We start from the raw sequence: 15,851 nt of genomic DNA, 5'->3' as shown, positions 1-15,851 counted from the left end.
GTAGCAATAGCCAAAAATACATTGTATGGGCAAAATTATCGATCTTTCTTTTATGCCAAAATTCGGATATTAAGTAAAGATCATGTTCCATGAAGATATTTTGTAAATTTACTACCATAAATATATCAAAAGTTAATTCTTGTATCGTAACAAACCATACATTTAGGGGAAGATTATTTATTCAGCTTTCCAATGATGTATAAATCTCAAATTGACCCTTATGACTGTTTTTGTGGTCCAGGGCCACAAATAGTAAAATATTACCAACTAATAGTAATTGGTCACTAGTTCGTAGTTCCATATTTCTAATCCATATTACATCATAGTATTTCCTAAAACCTTTTGTTTCAAGTTTAAGTCCCACTCTATTTATTGAACATCAGTGTGTTTTTATCATACTGCTGTTACAGATATTTATTCATTTCTAAAATGTGGCACAACAACACGAACAACCACGAGAAGGAAACTGAGAAAGAAAAACTGAACTTTCCCCTGGTGGCTCACTCATGCTCACTTGACCCTGACGATGACTGTGTCAACCCTTCAAATCAGACAGCAAGGTGGAAATACTCGTTTCAAGGAAACTTCTCCACAGTCAAAAACCAGAAGTGCCCTATCTTGCTTTCACTTCTGTTCCTGGGAATCCCCCTCGCTAGTGTCCGCTTCCCCCTGAAACACGGCCATCGCTGCAAAGACTACATGTGAACACTACCGCAGTGTGACGGGTCAACCTGAGACCGAGGGGAACTCCCTCAGAATGCAGTGGCTGTGCTGTTTTGTTGACATTATGCTTGAGTTCATATGAGGTAATGTCAGGGATAACCACAACATGATACTATTGTTAAGGAGAGGGGGGGCAGGGGACCGAGATTGGCAGTGATTTAATCTGGGGGTTTTACAAACCATACTGTGGAACCCAAAAAAAAAAAAAAAGAAAACTCCCAACAAAATAGTACAGTACAATTCTCACTCATACTATTAAATGCCAGAGTGATGGTGTGCTCTTTGGAAAAGATCCAAATGAGCAAACCAATGAGAAAAAGACATGCTTTGATAATATAAATTGTTGAGGTTTATGTTCTGGCACACAGAACAAAGGAAATTTTAAAAACTTTCATCTAGCATTCTAAATAGTTGTGCCTTTAGAAACGAAAGCAAGAAGCCACTCAAGACCACGCAGTACTGTGATTTTTATGGAAGCCCGTTTCCGCCACTGAATAAAAAAAAAAAACTTTTTTTCTCAGAAATGTGATATAAACTTGCAATTGCAAGATTTATAAATTCAGAATTGCATGATATAAAGCCACAACCGCGAGTTATACAGTCAGAATTGTGATATAAAGTCACAATTGTGAGTTATAAAGTCAGAATTGTGATATAAAGTCACAATTGCGATTTATAAAGTCAGAATTGTGATATAAAATCATAATTGTGAGTTATAAAGTCAGAATTGTGATATAAAATCATAATTGTGAGTTATAAAGTCAGAATTGTGATATAAAATCATAATTGTGAGTTATAAAGTCAGAATTGCTTGATATAAAGTCACAATTGTGAGTTATAAAGTCAGAATTGTGATATAAAGTCACAATTGCGAGTTATAGTCAGAATTGCTTGATATAAAGTCACAATTGTGAGTTATAAAGTCAGAATTGCTTGATATAAAATCATAATTGTGAGTTATAAAGTCAGAATTGTGATATAAAATCATAATTGTGAGTTATAAAGTCAGAATTGCTTGATATAAAGTCACAATTGTGAGTTATAAAGTCAGAATTGCTTGATATAAAGTCACAATTGTGAGTTATAAAGTCAGAATTGTGATATAAAGTCACAATTGCGAGTTATAGTCAGAATTGCTTGATATAAAGTCACAATTGTGAGTTATAAAGTCAGAATTGTGATATAAAGTCACAATTGCGAGTTATAGTCAGAATTGCTTGATATAAAGTCACAATTGCGATTTATAAAGTCAGAATTGTGATATAAAATCATAATTGTGAGTTATAAAGTCAGAATTGTGATATAAAATCACAATTGTGAGTTATAAAGTCAGAATTGTGATATAAAGTCACAATTGCGAGTTATAGTCAGAATTGCTTGATATAAAGTCACAATTGTGAGTTATAAAGTCAGAATTGTGATATAAAATTACAATTGTGAGTTATAAAGTCAGAATTGCTTGATATAAAGTCACAATTGTGAGTTATAAAGTCAGAATTCTAAAACTTTTCTAGAAGTTTGCATTTCACAATTATTTTTTTCTTGCAATTGAGTTTATCTCACAATTCACAACTGCAAGATATGAATTCACAATTCCTGAGTTTACATCTCAAAATTCTGACTATATTTTTCAGAATTGGGTTTATATCTTACAATTCTGAGAAAAGTCAGAATTGTGAGTTTGTATCATGCAATTTTGAGGGGAAAAAAGTCAGAATTGTGAGTTTGTATCATGCAATTTTGAGGGGAAAAAGTCAGAATTGTGAGTTTGTATCATGCAATTTTGGGGGAAAAAAGGTCAGAATTGAGTTAGTATCATAATTTTAAAGAAAAGTCAAAATTGTGAGTTTATATCATGCAATTCTGAGAAAAAAGTCAGAATTGCGAGTTTGTATCACACAATTTTGAGAAAAAAAGTTAGAATTGTGAGTATGTATCAAATTTGAGAAAAGTCTGAATTGTGAGTTTGTATCACTCAATTTTGAGAAAAAAGTCAGAATTGTGAGTTTGTATCGAGCAATTCTGAGAACAAAAATGTCAGAATTGAGTTTGTTTCATAATTTTGACAAAAAAGTGAAAATTGTGAGTTTGTATCAAGCAATTTTGAGAAAAAAGTCACAATTGTGAATTTGTATCAAGCAATTCTGAGGAAAAAAAAGTCAGAATTGAGTTTGTATCATCATTTTGAGAAAAAAAATGTCAAAATTGTGAGTTTATATCATGCAATTCTGAGAAAAAAAACATCCAAATTGTTTGTAATCACACAATTTTGAGAAATTTCTTGAAAAAAAGGAAAAATTCTGAGTTTGTGTCATGCAATTCTGAGAAAAATATTGAATATTGAAAATATTAAGATGTAAACTCGCAATTGCAAGAAAAAAACAAGTCTAACTGTCATTTGACCCTAAAGACTGGAGTAATGGCTGCTGAAAATTCAGCTTTGCCATCACAGGAATAAATTACATTTGAGAATATATTAAAACTGATAGAAAACTGTTATTTTAAACTGTATTAATATTTATCAATATTATTGTTTTTACTGAATTTTTGATCAGTTGCAGCCTTGGTGAGCATAATTCAACTGAAGTTGTCACAGGGTTGAGTAAATGTTACAACGGCTTTGAACTCATCTTATCTAATCTGACATACCATTCAAATTATTTTTTAATGCGATTTGACTACTTACTCCCTTACTGACACATCCAGAAGAACTTAAAGTGCACTTACCACAAGGGAAAGTCCCTGTGACCAACCTGTGGTTATGCATACCAGAGCACAATGGTAATGTTTCATGGATCACTGATTTTGGGGGGCTACAACCAACAACTTTTGGCTGATGTTCAACCACCCAAGCCACATCACACAGAAAAGCATAAATATATATATCGATTAATATTACCTGTGAGCTGAGGTGTGGTGTGGACAGCTTCAGGCTCCTTACAAACATCTTGGAGTAAACTTACAGCACTGCTGTTCCCAACATGCTTAAGTCCCTCCACCAGCTCACGCACTGTTCCTCCAGACACCTGCAGAGGAGACAGATCATCAGCAACTACAGGACACAAAACAAAATAAATGCTCAGCCTACTGATATTATATAGTAGATTAATTTAAAAAACAATTCATATCAAAGGATTAGTTCACTTCCAGAGCAAAAATTTACAGATTTCACTCACCCTCTTGTTATCAAAGATGTTCATGTCTTTCTTTCTTCAGTCATAAAGAAATTTTGTTTTTTGAGCAAAAAAAATTCAGGATGTCACTCCGTATAGTGGACTTCTATGGTGCCTGCGAGTTTAAACTCCCAAAATACAGTTTAAATGCAGCTTCAAAGGGCTCCAAACGATCCCAGCCGAGGAATAAGGGTCTTATCTAGCGAAACAATCAATTATTTTCTAAATATTTGTACAATTTATACACTTTTTATCTATGAAAGCTTCTTAAATTTTGTCTAGCTCTGTGGTGCACATGCGTACTCCTGTTCAATACAGTTAGGGTATGTCGAAAAATCTCATTTTCTTCTACATCATTGTTTTACTTTTTTTTTTTAATAAAGGACGTTTTACCGAGTTTTTCGACATACCCTAACTGTCTTGAAACAGAATGCACGCATGCATATCACAGAGCTAGACAAGTCGAGCATTGGTAAAAAAAAAAAAAAAGTGTTTCAATTGTTATTTTTTAAAGAAAATAACCATTCAGTTTGCTAGGTAAGACCATTCGTCCTCAGCTGGGAGCCCTTTGAAACTGCATTTAAATTGCGTTTTGGAAGCTCAAACTTGCAGACACCATTGAAAGTCCACTATATGGAGAAAATTCCTGAAATGTTTTCTTAAAAAAACAAAAAACAAAAAAAAACGTTATGACTGAAGAAAGAAAGACATGAACATCTTGAATGACAAGGGGGTGAGTTAATTATCTGTACATTTTCTAGATGTTCTGGAAGTAAACAAATCCTTTAATGTCATTCTGAAAAATATGAGTTGAGAGGACTTAACTAAATTAGGTCCCATAATTCTGGATCTTTAAAAAAAATACATATAATACAATAAAATACATTTTCAAAGCAGTTGTATTAAAGTGAAAATTTAACAAAAATGTATTTCTGTTTACAGCCCAAATTTACAATCGATGCAGATAAGGCTCCTCACAACTTATTTTTCTTCTTCTTCTCTGGTGTTCGTTTAAGATTCATGTAAAAATAATTGGTAGTCAAAAAGGAAGTAAATTAGTTGACCTCATAGCTGTCCAGCAGCTTTCCAGCAGGGCAGGAGCTGAGTCTGAAGGCGCTGGTCAGGATGCCAAGACCCAGAGCATTAGCCAGACTCTCCCATCCTCCCGTCTGTCCTTCCAGTGCCTGGCACAGCTCCTGCTTTGTGTCAGAGCTCAAGCTATTCATGTCACCTGCAAACACAAGCCAAACACACATTTAAATGCACAAGAACACAAAACCATTACATTTTCAGCAGCCATTACTCCAGTCTTCAATGTCACATGATCATTGTAATATGCTGAATTTGGTGCTTAAGAAACTTATTTTTAATTATAAAAATGTCAAAACATTTGTGTGGCTTAATATTTTTGTGGATAGTCTTTACTGTCACGTCTGATCAATTTAATGTGTTGTTACTGAATTCAAGAATTTTTTTGTCTTTAAATAAATAAATAATCTTGCTGCGCCTAAATATTTGAATGATTTATATTCATACCTTGTGGTGGAACGACAATGGTTGTGGGCTGATACTCTTCTCCATTGAGAATATCATACACCTGACAACACAGATCATACATTACATACAGAACCAACTGTCAACCTGCAATACAATTATAGCACACACTACAACACCTTTAAGATATGACCCTTGTTCGTACCTCTGCTGAGGTCGCCATGTTCAGTGGTGATGTCCCAGGAATATAGCCTTCATCTTCCTCCTCGTCCTCCTCACATGTACCACACAACTCATCGTCTTTGAAAAACAGCGGTTCAAAGTTTTCTTTATGAGGATCAGCTCCTAATGCAAAGCAAAACACAACACTAATTGGTTACCTCATGTGGAAGTAATTAAATATGAATATGGACACAAAAGTACTAATTATCACTTGGGGTGAGCGATCAGTAAACTTCAGGAAGTGATAGAGAAATTGCTTTGACTAAATTCTACAAGACATACTGTATATGTAGAACACTGATGACAGAAAGACAGGTTGTTACAGTTGTAGACATGTCAGGCATTAATTTTTCAACATGAAATCTCTTACTAGTGTAATACACACACACACACACACACACACACACACACACACACACACACACACACACACACACACACACACACACACACACACACACTTTCTCACCTGCAGCCATCAGGAGTGCGCACAGTTTGGTTGAGTCCCGTCCTGCAGCAATGTGCAGAGGAGTTGAGCCATTATAGGTGATGCTGTCTACATATGCGTTACCCTGCATAGACAAAATGTGACACACAAAGTAAGATTATGAAATGATTACAATAAATAACTTTATAAAAACATAACTTCAGAAGAAATGTGTTTTTTTCAGCGAGAATGCATGAAACTAATTAAAAGTGACAGTAAAGACATTGTTTTTCTTTTTTTTTTTTTTCAAATCATAGAGCTTCAGTATTTCAGTATCACATTTTCCAGAAAATATTAATCAGAAAAGCAGTGTTTCTTGAGCAAATCAGCATATTATAATGATTTCTTTAATTAAATAAATCCATCCTTGATGAGCATAAATTACTTATTACAAAACAACAGTGTAAACATGCAAACAGTAAACATTCAGTATTTATCTATGAATATATACAATTCACTAAAGCAACATCCTTCAAACATCCTTCCACTGTACCTCCAGCAATAGGCAGCCGGCGAGGGAAAGGTTTCCCAGTTCTGTGGCCAGGTGAAGTGCTGTGCGGCCACACGTGAGCTCTTGAACCTCCACATCTGCCCCGCCATCCAACAGAGCCCGCGCACAACTCAAACTGTTCGCCTTTACAGCCAGGTGAAGCGGACAGAGACCTGAACACACACATACACACAAACAAACACATCTGAGCATACAGGACAGCTTCAAATAAGCTTTAATGGATCTTGCATAGTCAGTCCAACATACCTGCTGTGTTGGGGATGCTAGTTAATTGCGCCACTGATTTGTGCTTCAGCAGCAATCGCAGCATGCCATCCTCTTTCTGCTGAGCCGCCAGGTGAAGTATTGTGTTTCCATGGCGATCCGTGAGCGTGACATCAACCTCGGCCTCCAACAAGGCTTCGACTGCCTCTTTTTGCTGCGTCAACACTGCTAGGTGCAAAGGAGTCTGGAACAGACGTATCAGAGGAGTTTTCGGAAATTTCATAAGCTTTGCTCACAGTGAAAAAGATCTTATTCTAAGGTATAGTGTGAGTTTGTAATATACCTGGTAGAGATCATTCCTCATGTTGAGTACATCCTCTCCGGAAAGAGCGGAGATGACTTGTGCTAGACTTCTCACGGCATCTGTTTGACTATGGATCACTCCCAAATGTAAACCCCTGAAAGTCAGAACAAAAAGAGATTATTTAAAGGATTACTCCACTTTCAGAATAAAAATGTCCTGACTCATCCCCATGTCATCCAAGATATTCATGTCTTTCTTCCTTGATTCGCAAAGAAATTATGTTTTTAGAGGAATGTTTCAATGCATCTTTAAAAGGCTCTACATGATACCTGTCAAGGAATATTCATGTCTTTCTTTCTTCAGTCGCAAAGTTAAAAATAAAGTTTTTTGAGGAATTCCAGGATTTTTCTCACTATAGTGGACTTCAATGGTGCTCAACAGATTGAAGGTTAAAAATGCAGTTTCAATGCAGCTTCAAAGGGCTCTAAACAATCCTAGCCAAGGAATAAGGGTCTAATCTACCAAAACAATTGGCCATTTTCTTAAAAAAAAATTATATTTATACACGTTTTAACCACAAATGCTCGTCTTGTCTAGCTCTCCGGTTCAAGACAGTTAGGGTATGTCGAAAAACTCCCATCTCATTTTTTCCTCCAACTTCAAAAACGTCCTACAACGCTGTTTTACCTTTTTGTAAAGGGTGTTTGACCCTTTTTTTTTTTTACTTCTGCAGCGATGTAGGACAATTTTGATATAGGAGGAGAAAATAAGATGGGAGTTTTTCGACATACCCTAACTGTCTTGAACCTGAGTGCGTAAAGTACGCATGGCAATAGATGAGCTAGACAAGATGAGCATTTGAGGTTAAAAAGTATAGAAATTAACTTTTTTTTTTTTTTTTTTTTAGAAAATAACAGATCGTTTCACTAGATAAGACCCTTATTCCTCGGCTGGGATCGTGGAGAGCCCTTTGATGCTGCACTGAAACAGCATTTTTAACCTTCAATCCATTGAGCACCATTGAAGTCCACTATATGGAGAAAATCCTGTAATGTATTCCTCAAAAAACTTAATTTCTTTGCAACTAAAAAAAGAAAGACATGAACATCTTATGACATGGGGGTGAGTAAATTATCAGGAAATTTTTATTTTGAAAGCGGAGTAATCCTTTATGAAAGTAAAGCTTCGATCTTTGGGAAGCAAAGACAAAACAACATCTGAAATCATTTTTCCTACTGACGTGTTTTGGCGAGAAGTGGGAAGTTTCTGAAAACAGAACTTCTACTGAAATATGAGGTTGGTTTTTCTTACGTGTCTCCGTTCTCGTCTTGAGTGGACATGAGGGGGCGCTGTGGAGCCAGAAGCATTCTTGCATCACCGCTTACTGCGTAATAAAAGAGAGCTTGAGCCTGTCTTCCAGCTAGCTCAGCCAAATGCGGCTCTAACAAACAGCCTGAAAACAGCAGACACACAAATTTACACAGAGATATCTACTAACAATATGAAGCTTGTCTGGGTTTGACCAAGAGCTATAAAACTTTGCACAAGCTTAAAGATTTAGCTTTAAACAAACTCTAACCTGTGGTGTTTAACTCTAGATCTTCTGTAGGGTCTGTGTTCTCACTTGCCACTCCCAAATCAACAGGTTTAGGCTGGGTACAGATTCGCACTGCCCCACCTGCCGCCGGATCATCATCGGTATCACTGTCACTGTCCTCATCACTGTCTTCCACTGGTTCTTGATATGCTATAAGAGGAAGGAAAACTGAGAAACTGGTTTTGCTGAAGAGCAATATCATATTACATTCACAGCTTCCACAAAAGAAACACGATTAACATTTGTAATAAGAAATGCTTCTTCAGCACAAAATCAGCATATTAAAATGATTTCTGAAGGCTCATGTGACACTCGTGACAGTAGTAATGACTGCTGAAAATGTAGAATAAATTACATTTATATAAAAAGCTATTTTAAAAGATTAGTTCACCTTTAGAATACAAATTCCAAATTAGGTTTTTAAGGAAAACATTCCAGGATATTTCTCCATATAGTGGACTTTAATGGGAGCCAATAGGTTGAAGGTTCAAATTGCTGTTTCAATGCAGCTTCAAAAGGCTCTACACAATACCAGTCAAAAAATAAAGGTCTTATCTAGCGAAACGATCAGTCATTTTCCAAAAAAAAAAAAAAAAAAAAAAGTGTATACTTTTTAATTACAAATGCTCATCTTGCACGGTTAGGTCGTGTGGTTAGTTCTTCATCTGTATACTTCAGTTCAAAAAGGTAGGGTACGGTGAAAAACTCCATCTCATTTTTCCTCCAGCTTCAAAATTGTCTGACATCATTTTTTTTACCTTTTTTGTAAAGGGTGTTTGACTTTCTTTGCATGTTCACTTCATGTTCAACATGACTACGCAATGGCTAAAGTCGAGCTACTGCAAGACGAGCATTTGTTGTTAAAAAGTATAGATTTTTTTTTTTTGAAGAATGCACAGATCGACCGTGATGTAAGGAAAAAGATATTTATAATATATGATTTAGGTAAGCAACATTGCACAATGTTTCCCCAAATATGAACACAATTGCAATGTGACACTGATTTTATACAAATAGTAGTTCAATAAAGGAGTTCAAATTAAGTGACTTACATTTTAACACAATATTGACTCTTTTTTGCTCAGTTTCATTGACGAAAATTTACAATCGAAGCCACAGGACTGTCGTGTGTTTCTGAGCAACACAGCGGTGTTTCGTTACTGAATGAATCCACGTTTTTGAACTAATCAAATGAGTCAATGATTCAGTAACCCATTCATAAAAGACAGTCACTTGCCTCGTTTCTGAATGACTCAGCCGTTTGAGTGAATCCATTGAATGAAGGACTAAATGACTCACTCATTACAATTTATTTTTTTATATTATTTATATATTTATTTATTTTTGTTTGTTTTATATAATGATTGATTGTTTTACTAGATAAGACCCTTATTCCTCGGCTGGGATTGTGTAGCTGCACTGAAACTGCAATTTGGAGCTTCAACCTGCTGATCCCCATTCAAGTCCACTATATGGAGAAAAATCCTGGAATGTTTTCCTTAAAAATCTTATCTTTTTGACTGAAGAAAGAAAGACATGAACATCTTGGATGACGTTAGGGGAGTAAATTATCAGGAACTTTTTATTCTGGAAGTGAACTAATCCTTTAAATAGTAAAAATATATTTGTTCAAATAAATGTAGCTTTAGTGAGAATCTTACTGGCCACAAACTTTGAATGCTAGTGTATGTGACTGTACATTCAAAATTGCTGTAATGGCAGCAGCTTGATTGACAGCATAGACACTCACTGTGCTTGATGGTGGTCCCGCCTCCTCCCATGCCTGAGGAGAAGTTGTATCCAGACCCATAATTGTTATAAGTTTGATATCCCTGGAAGAAATGTCCTAGAAGACAAAAGAATGTGTTCAGGTAACATCACTGACCTTTTATGCATGGTTGGATTTTCAAGCTTCTAATAAAAACTACTGATATGTGAAATACCGATACCTCCTCCTCCTCCACTGGGACCACCCCCTGCTGTAGACCCACCCCCTCCTCCTCTAAACATGCCCCCAGCTCCGCCTCCTGCTCCACTGTAGTCCTGGAAGTTTGGCAGAGTCTTCTGTCTCTTTCTCTGGACTTCTTCTTTGTCTAAGAGTTTAGAAGAGAGATTCAATGACAAATACGGACAGATATAAGCCTATTCACTCAACTATTAGGCAGTAAAAACAAAAAAAAGGTGACTCTGGACCACAAAACAAGTCTTAAAGGAGAACTCCGGTGTGATATTGACCTAAAGTGTATTGAATCATGATACCGAGTGTGAACGTACCTTGCATATTTCATCTCGGTTTGTGTCCAGCTGTCCGAAATCTGGGGTCAGTTAGCCGATGCTCACAACAGGCTGTCTATGAGAATGAATAGGGCATCGGAAAAGCCATGTAAATAAATCACTGTTTTACGCCATTTACGAGGCACAAAGTAGCTCCACACTTCATCGGTAGACTTCCAAAGGCCCTGACATTTAAAACGAGACATTGAGAACTCAGAAAAAGCACCGGTAGTTTATTTACAAGAAGATTTATACAGACATCTTCCACCAGGAACAGAGCGGTGGCCGCCATCTTAAATGTAGTCACGATAAGTCGAGTGTCGAGCACGAAGGAAACTACAACCTGATACGTTGATAACCTGATAAATTCATTGGTGCTCGACACTCGATTTATCGTGACTAAGTTCAGGATGGCGGCGACCGAATTTTCTTTCCCAGGTACTGTCTGTATAAATCTTCTTGTAAATAAACTACCGGTGCTTTTTCTGAGTTCTCAATGTCTCGTTTTAAATGTCAGGGCCCTAGGAAGTCTACCGATGAAGTGTGGAGCTACTTTGTGCCTCGTAAATGGCGTAAAACAGTGATTTATTTACATGGCTTTTCCGATGCCCTGTTCACTCTCATAGACAGCCTGTTGTGAGCATCGGCTAACTGACCCCAGATTTCGGACAGCTGGACACAAACCGAGATGAAATATGCAAGGTACGTTCACACTCGGTATCATGATTCAATACACTTTAGGTCAATATCACACCGGAGTTCTCCTTTAAGTAGCACAGGTATAGTTGTAGCAATAGCCAACAATACATTGTATGGGTCAAAATTATCGATTTTTATTTTTGCCAAAAATCATTAGGATATTAAGTAAAGATCATGTTCCATGAAGATATTTTGTAAATTTCCTACCATAAATATATCAAAAACGTAATTTTTGATTAGTAATACGGATTGCTAAGAACTTTATTTGGACATCCGTAAAGGCAATTTTATCAATATTTTGGTTATTCTGCAGATTCCAGATTTTCAAATAGTTGTATCTCGGCCAAATTTTGCCCTATCCTAACAAACCATACATCAATGGGAAGCTTATTTATTCAGCATGTATCAAACTCAAATTAATAAAAAGTACCCTTATGACTGATTTCATGGTCAATTGTCACAAATATGTTCTATATACTATTTTTTCCTGTCTTGTGACAATTAAAATGCTATTTTTGTTTTAGCTTACAAAGCCATAAAAAAAATCTCAAAAAATAAAATTTGTGTTGCACAGTCACAATCAAAACTTAAGGGATTTGGTTAAAGACTACATACCTATAACCTGTGGATGGTAGGTGAATGGCTTGGGTTCGCTTGTTTCATTGTCTGACTTTCTTTTTAGCTGCACAAAAACAGAGATGGGCTTCTGGAGGTTCTGGTCCCGATATTTAGGCGTTTTGAAGACGATGGCAAACTAAGGGATGAAATTGAAAGGTCAATTATTCATTTCATCAGAACATTTATTTTAATGATAATTAAAATTCCATAAAAATCACAGTCATCTAAAACCAAGATGTAACAGAAACTTGAAGAATTATTATTTTTAATCATCAAGGATGCATTCAATTGAACAAAAGTGAAGGGATTTATAATGTAATAAAAAATTCTATTTCAAAAAGACTTTGAATTAATTAAAAAATTGTGAAAAAAGAGTGTTTCCAAAAAACTATTAAGCAGCACAACCGTTTTCAACATTGGTAATGATAAGAAATGCCTTTTGATTATCAAATGAGCATATTAGAATGAATTCTGAAGGATCATCTGTAAATATAGACTGTAGCTTTGGCATCACAGGAGTAAATTGTATTTTAAAATGTATTTCATCTGAAATAAATTATTTAAAATGTGAACAATATTTCACAGTATTACTGCCTGAATTGTATTTTAATCTAATAAATGCAGCCTTGGTAAACATAAGAGACGTCTTTCAAAAACATTTAAACTTTAGAAGGGCAGTGTGGGAAGAAAGTAAATATGGTCAGTTTTGACTGCATGTTGACTTAATAAACACCCAGTGGCTGTGCTTTACCAACTATTTACCCAGAGAAGTTAGTATTTATCCATAAGAAAAACTTAAACCAGAAAGCAAGTCTAAACATAAGGATCAGGTTTCGACCAGCAGGGTCAAGCTGTGGCTGCAGAAGTACAGTGCAGCCGTGTGTGGCGGCAGACGAGTTCCTGTGCTGACCTGTCTGTGGACGTCAGTTGGGGAGAAATCCCCGTAGGCCTCCCAGATTAGACCTGACTCATCATCTTCATAAAACCGCACCTGGATATCATCTGTCACAACAGCAAAAACAAAAAATGACATCACATACAGTATGAGGAAAATAAGAAAATTAAATTATTGTGAACCAGCGGGGAAAGAAAGAGGAAATGACTGTTGCCACACACACAAAGAAAAATTTGAATATCTGTCATCAGCATGCAGCATGATGTTACTTCCTTAAAAACCATGATTTACCACAGTACAAACTTCATTTAGTGGCACAACTGATATGGACACATGATCTAAAAACGTATCTGATATGTTTGGTATTTTGATATATACCATGACACCAATGATTCAATAACCATGTAACACTGTATTTACCCTGTAATAGAGCTGGGTATCGCCGCAAAATGATTCACAAGCGACACTTGTCATTAAATATGTTGCAATTCATCTCAATATCATAACTGAAATTGTGATATGAATCTTATTCCTCATTTTAAAACACTTGTTGTAAATGTTTTAATGGTGAACACTAATGATTATCGAGTTCAGGATCAGATATTTACCCTACATGACTTGTTTATGAAGATTCAGTTGTCATTGTAAGCGAAGGGAGAAGAAAACAATATGAGAGAGCAAGTTGGCAAACAAGTTGTTAAAAAAACTGACGTACACTCTTAAAAAATAAAGGTGCTTTAAAAGGTTCTTCATAGCAATGCCATAGAAGAACTATTTTTGGTTCTACAAAACACCATTCAATCAAAGGTTCTTTAAGAACCATCTCTTTCTTACCTTTATATAATCTGAAGAACCTTTTTTCACCACAAAGAACCTTTTATCAAACAAAATGTTCTTCTATGGCATCGTGAAGCACTTTTATTTTTAGGAGTGTATAGCGATCTTTCTTCTGCCGCATAATTTCCATATGGAAAGGGGAATTCCCTACAGCTGGAAATCTACAGTAAAAACTTCCTTCAAGAGTGGCAATCCATGCATAGCTTCTATCACAAGAGAACAAGGTGGCATATTTTAGGCGTAGGTTAAAAGCTAAACTGTTTGACGGCGGCTTTATCCAGAAAAACGTATAACATGGCAAATTTTCCTGATCTCCTAGCAAAGTCCTCTTTAAATCAATTCAGTTCCCTTTGACGGCCATCTTGGTACAATTTTTGCCTGCTTGAATGCTAAGACAAAATCTGAGAAGGCCAGCTCCTGCGTCAGCAGGATCACACAAATGTGACTAAAACGAAACAGCTGAAAAAAAGCAGCTTTTTCTTTGCGCAGAAAAAGTATTCTCGTAGCAGCATAACATTAAACCATTTTAAAAAGCAGGTCAGATGGGTTTTCCATTTTTTTTTTGTCAGACCTGCTCACAAACACTTCTGCTAGTTAGAGAGTTTACATCATGTCGAGAAGACGCTGTATTCTGCACTGTGAAAGCAAGTTTGTTTTGTTTTCACTGCCGAAAGATGTTGATGTGAAGAATCAGTGATTAAAATGTATTTTTCCACGATACCACAGCATTGCAATTCAAACCTTTTGTTGTGTGCTCATCGTTTTACAGAGGACTGCTTCTCTAATCTTGGATTTTATTTTCTTTGGCTTCTAATCTTCCATTTTTTGACTAACAAGGGTCTCCCAACCACAACCTGTAAGTACGATTGAAACGTTATGTGTACATTTTCAAGTGAGTGCTCAAAACATCTATTGTGCTAATATGTAATGTATACCTAGTGGAGCTTTAGGTTTCCAGGTAACATGGTTTATGATATTACCGTCTCACTGAAATAGTTCTGATAATTTGCTACCCACTATTTCCTAAGCACTCGGCTAACGTATCCACCATTATTGTTTTGTTATGTGTTCACAGTTTAGCAGCTGAACTTTAGCTGTGAGCAAGATTCACTTGCATAAGTGTAAACTAAATGTTTTTATGATTGTTATTTTAAGAATGGATTAGAGCACTATATTACTGTTTTATGCTCAGGTTTGCCAAATTTTCACAACAAACCCTGCCCAATTGCTACTCAAAACTAGCCCAATCACGTTAAGAGGGGGGTCCTCCATTAAAAATCGCATTCCAGGGTGTAAAATACACACTTTTTGTCAGAGTTCCCCTGGTAAGTTCACATTCCAGGGGCTAAATATGACGTTATTGGGGTCGCTTTAACCTGCGACATTAAAGGGATAGTTCACCCAAAAATGAAAATTTGATGTTTATCTGCTTACCCCCAGGGCATCCAAGATTTAGGTGACTTTGTTTCTTCAGTAGAACACAAACGAAGATTTTTAACTCAAACCGTTGCAGTCTGGTAGTCATATAATGGCATTTAAAGCTAAAAGATACGTTTGCTTGCGCAAACTCATCCGGGTCTGTTGACTTTTCAACGATTTCCCCTTCCGGCATTTGCTTATACTATGCCAGAGCCTGTACACATGTAACGTGCTGGATGCTGAGCGTGCGCTCAGGACAGTTGGACGTGGCTGTGTATCAAAGGTAAAAAATTATATAAATACTGTTCAGTTTCTCGCAAAAAACGATTGTTTCATGTCTTAGGACATCAATGTATCGTCACAAGCCGCAGGCCAGGGTGTAATTTGGATGTGT

The 15,851-nt window shown here is 36.2% G+C and overlaps 1 protein-coding gene across 1 annotated transcript in view; it reads right to left on the bottom strand.

Moving 5' to 3' along the window:
- Positions 1-881: 881 nt before the first annotated feature.
- nfkb1 (nuclear factor of kappa light polypeptide gene enhancer in B-cells 1) overlaps positions 882-15,851 on the bottom strand; it is a 33,727-nt gene continuing 18,757 nt past the window's right edge. The window contains exons 10-24 of the mRNA XM_073820203.1: positions 13,217-13,308; positions 12,304-12,442; positions 10,665-10,808; positions 10,466-10,561; positions 8,698-8,865; positions 8,430-8,571; positions 7,158-7,272; positions 6,857-7,058; positions 6,593-6,762; positions 6,082-6,184; positions 5,596-5,735; positions 5,433-5,493; positions 4,961-5,127; positions 3,623-3,749; positions 882-907 (exon numbers count right to left, since the gene is read on the bottom strand). Coding sequence (XP_073676304.1) covers positions 882-907; positions 3,623-3,749; positions 4,961-5,127; positions 5,433-5,493; positions 5,596-5,735; positions 6,082-6,184; positions 6,593-6,762; positions 6,857-7,058; positions 7,158-7,272; positions 8,430-8,571; positions 8,698-8,865; positions 10,466-10,561; positions 10,665-10,808; positions 12,304-12,442; positions 13,217-13,308 — 1,892 coding nt within the window. The remainder of the gene's footprint in view (positions 908-3,622; positions 3,750-4,960; positions 5,128-5,432; positions 5,494-5,595; positions 5,736-6,081; positions 6,185-6,592; positions 6,763-6,856; positions 7,059-7,157; positions 7,273-8,429; positions 8,572-8,697; positions 8,866-10,465; positions 10,562-10,664; positions 10,809-12,303; positions 12,443-13,216; positions 13,309-15,851) is intronic.

This window comes from Garra rufa, chromosome 16 (genome assembly GCF_049309525.1).
Source record: "Garra rufa chromosome 16, GarRuf1.0, whole genome shotgun sequence".
NCBI classification, from domain to species: Eukaryota; Metazoa; Chordata; class Actinopteri; order Cypriniformes; family Cyprinidae; genus Garra; species Garra rufa.
This window is presented reverse-complemented; position numbering and strand designations above follow the sequence as displayed.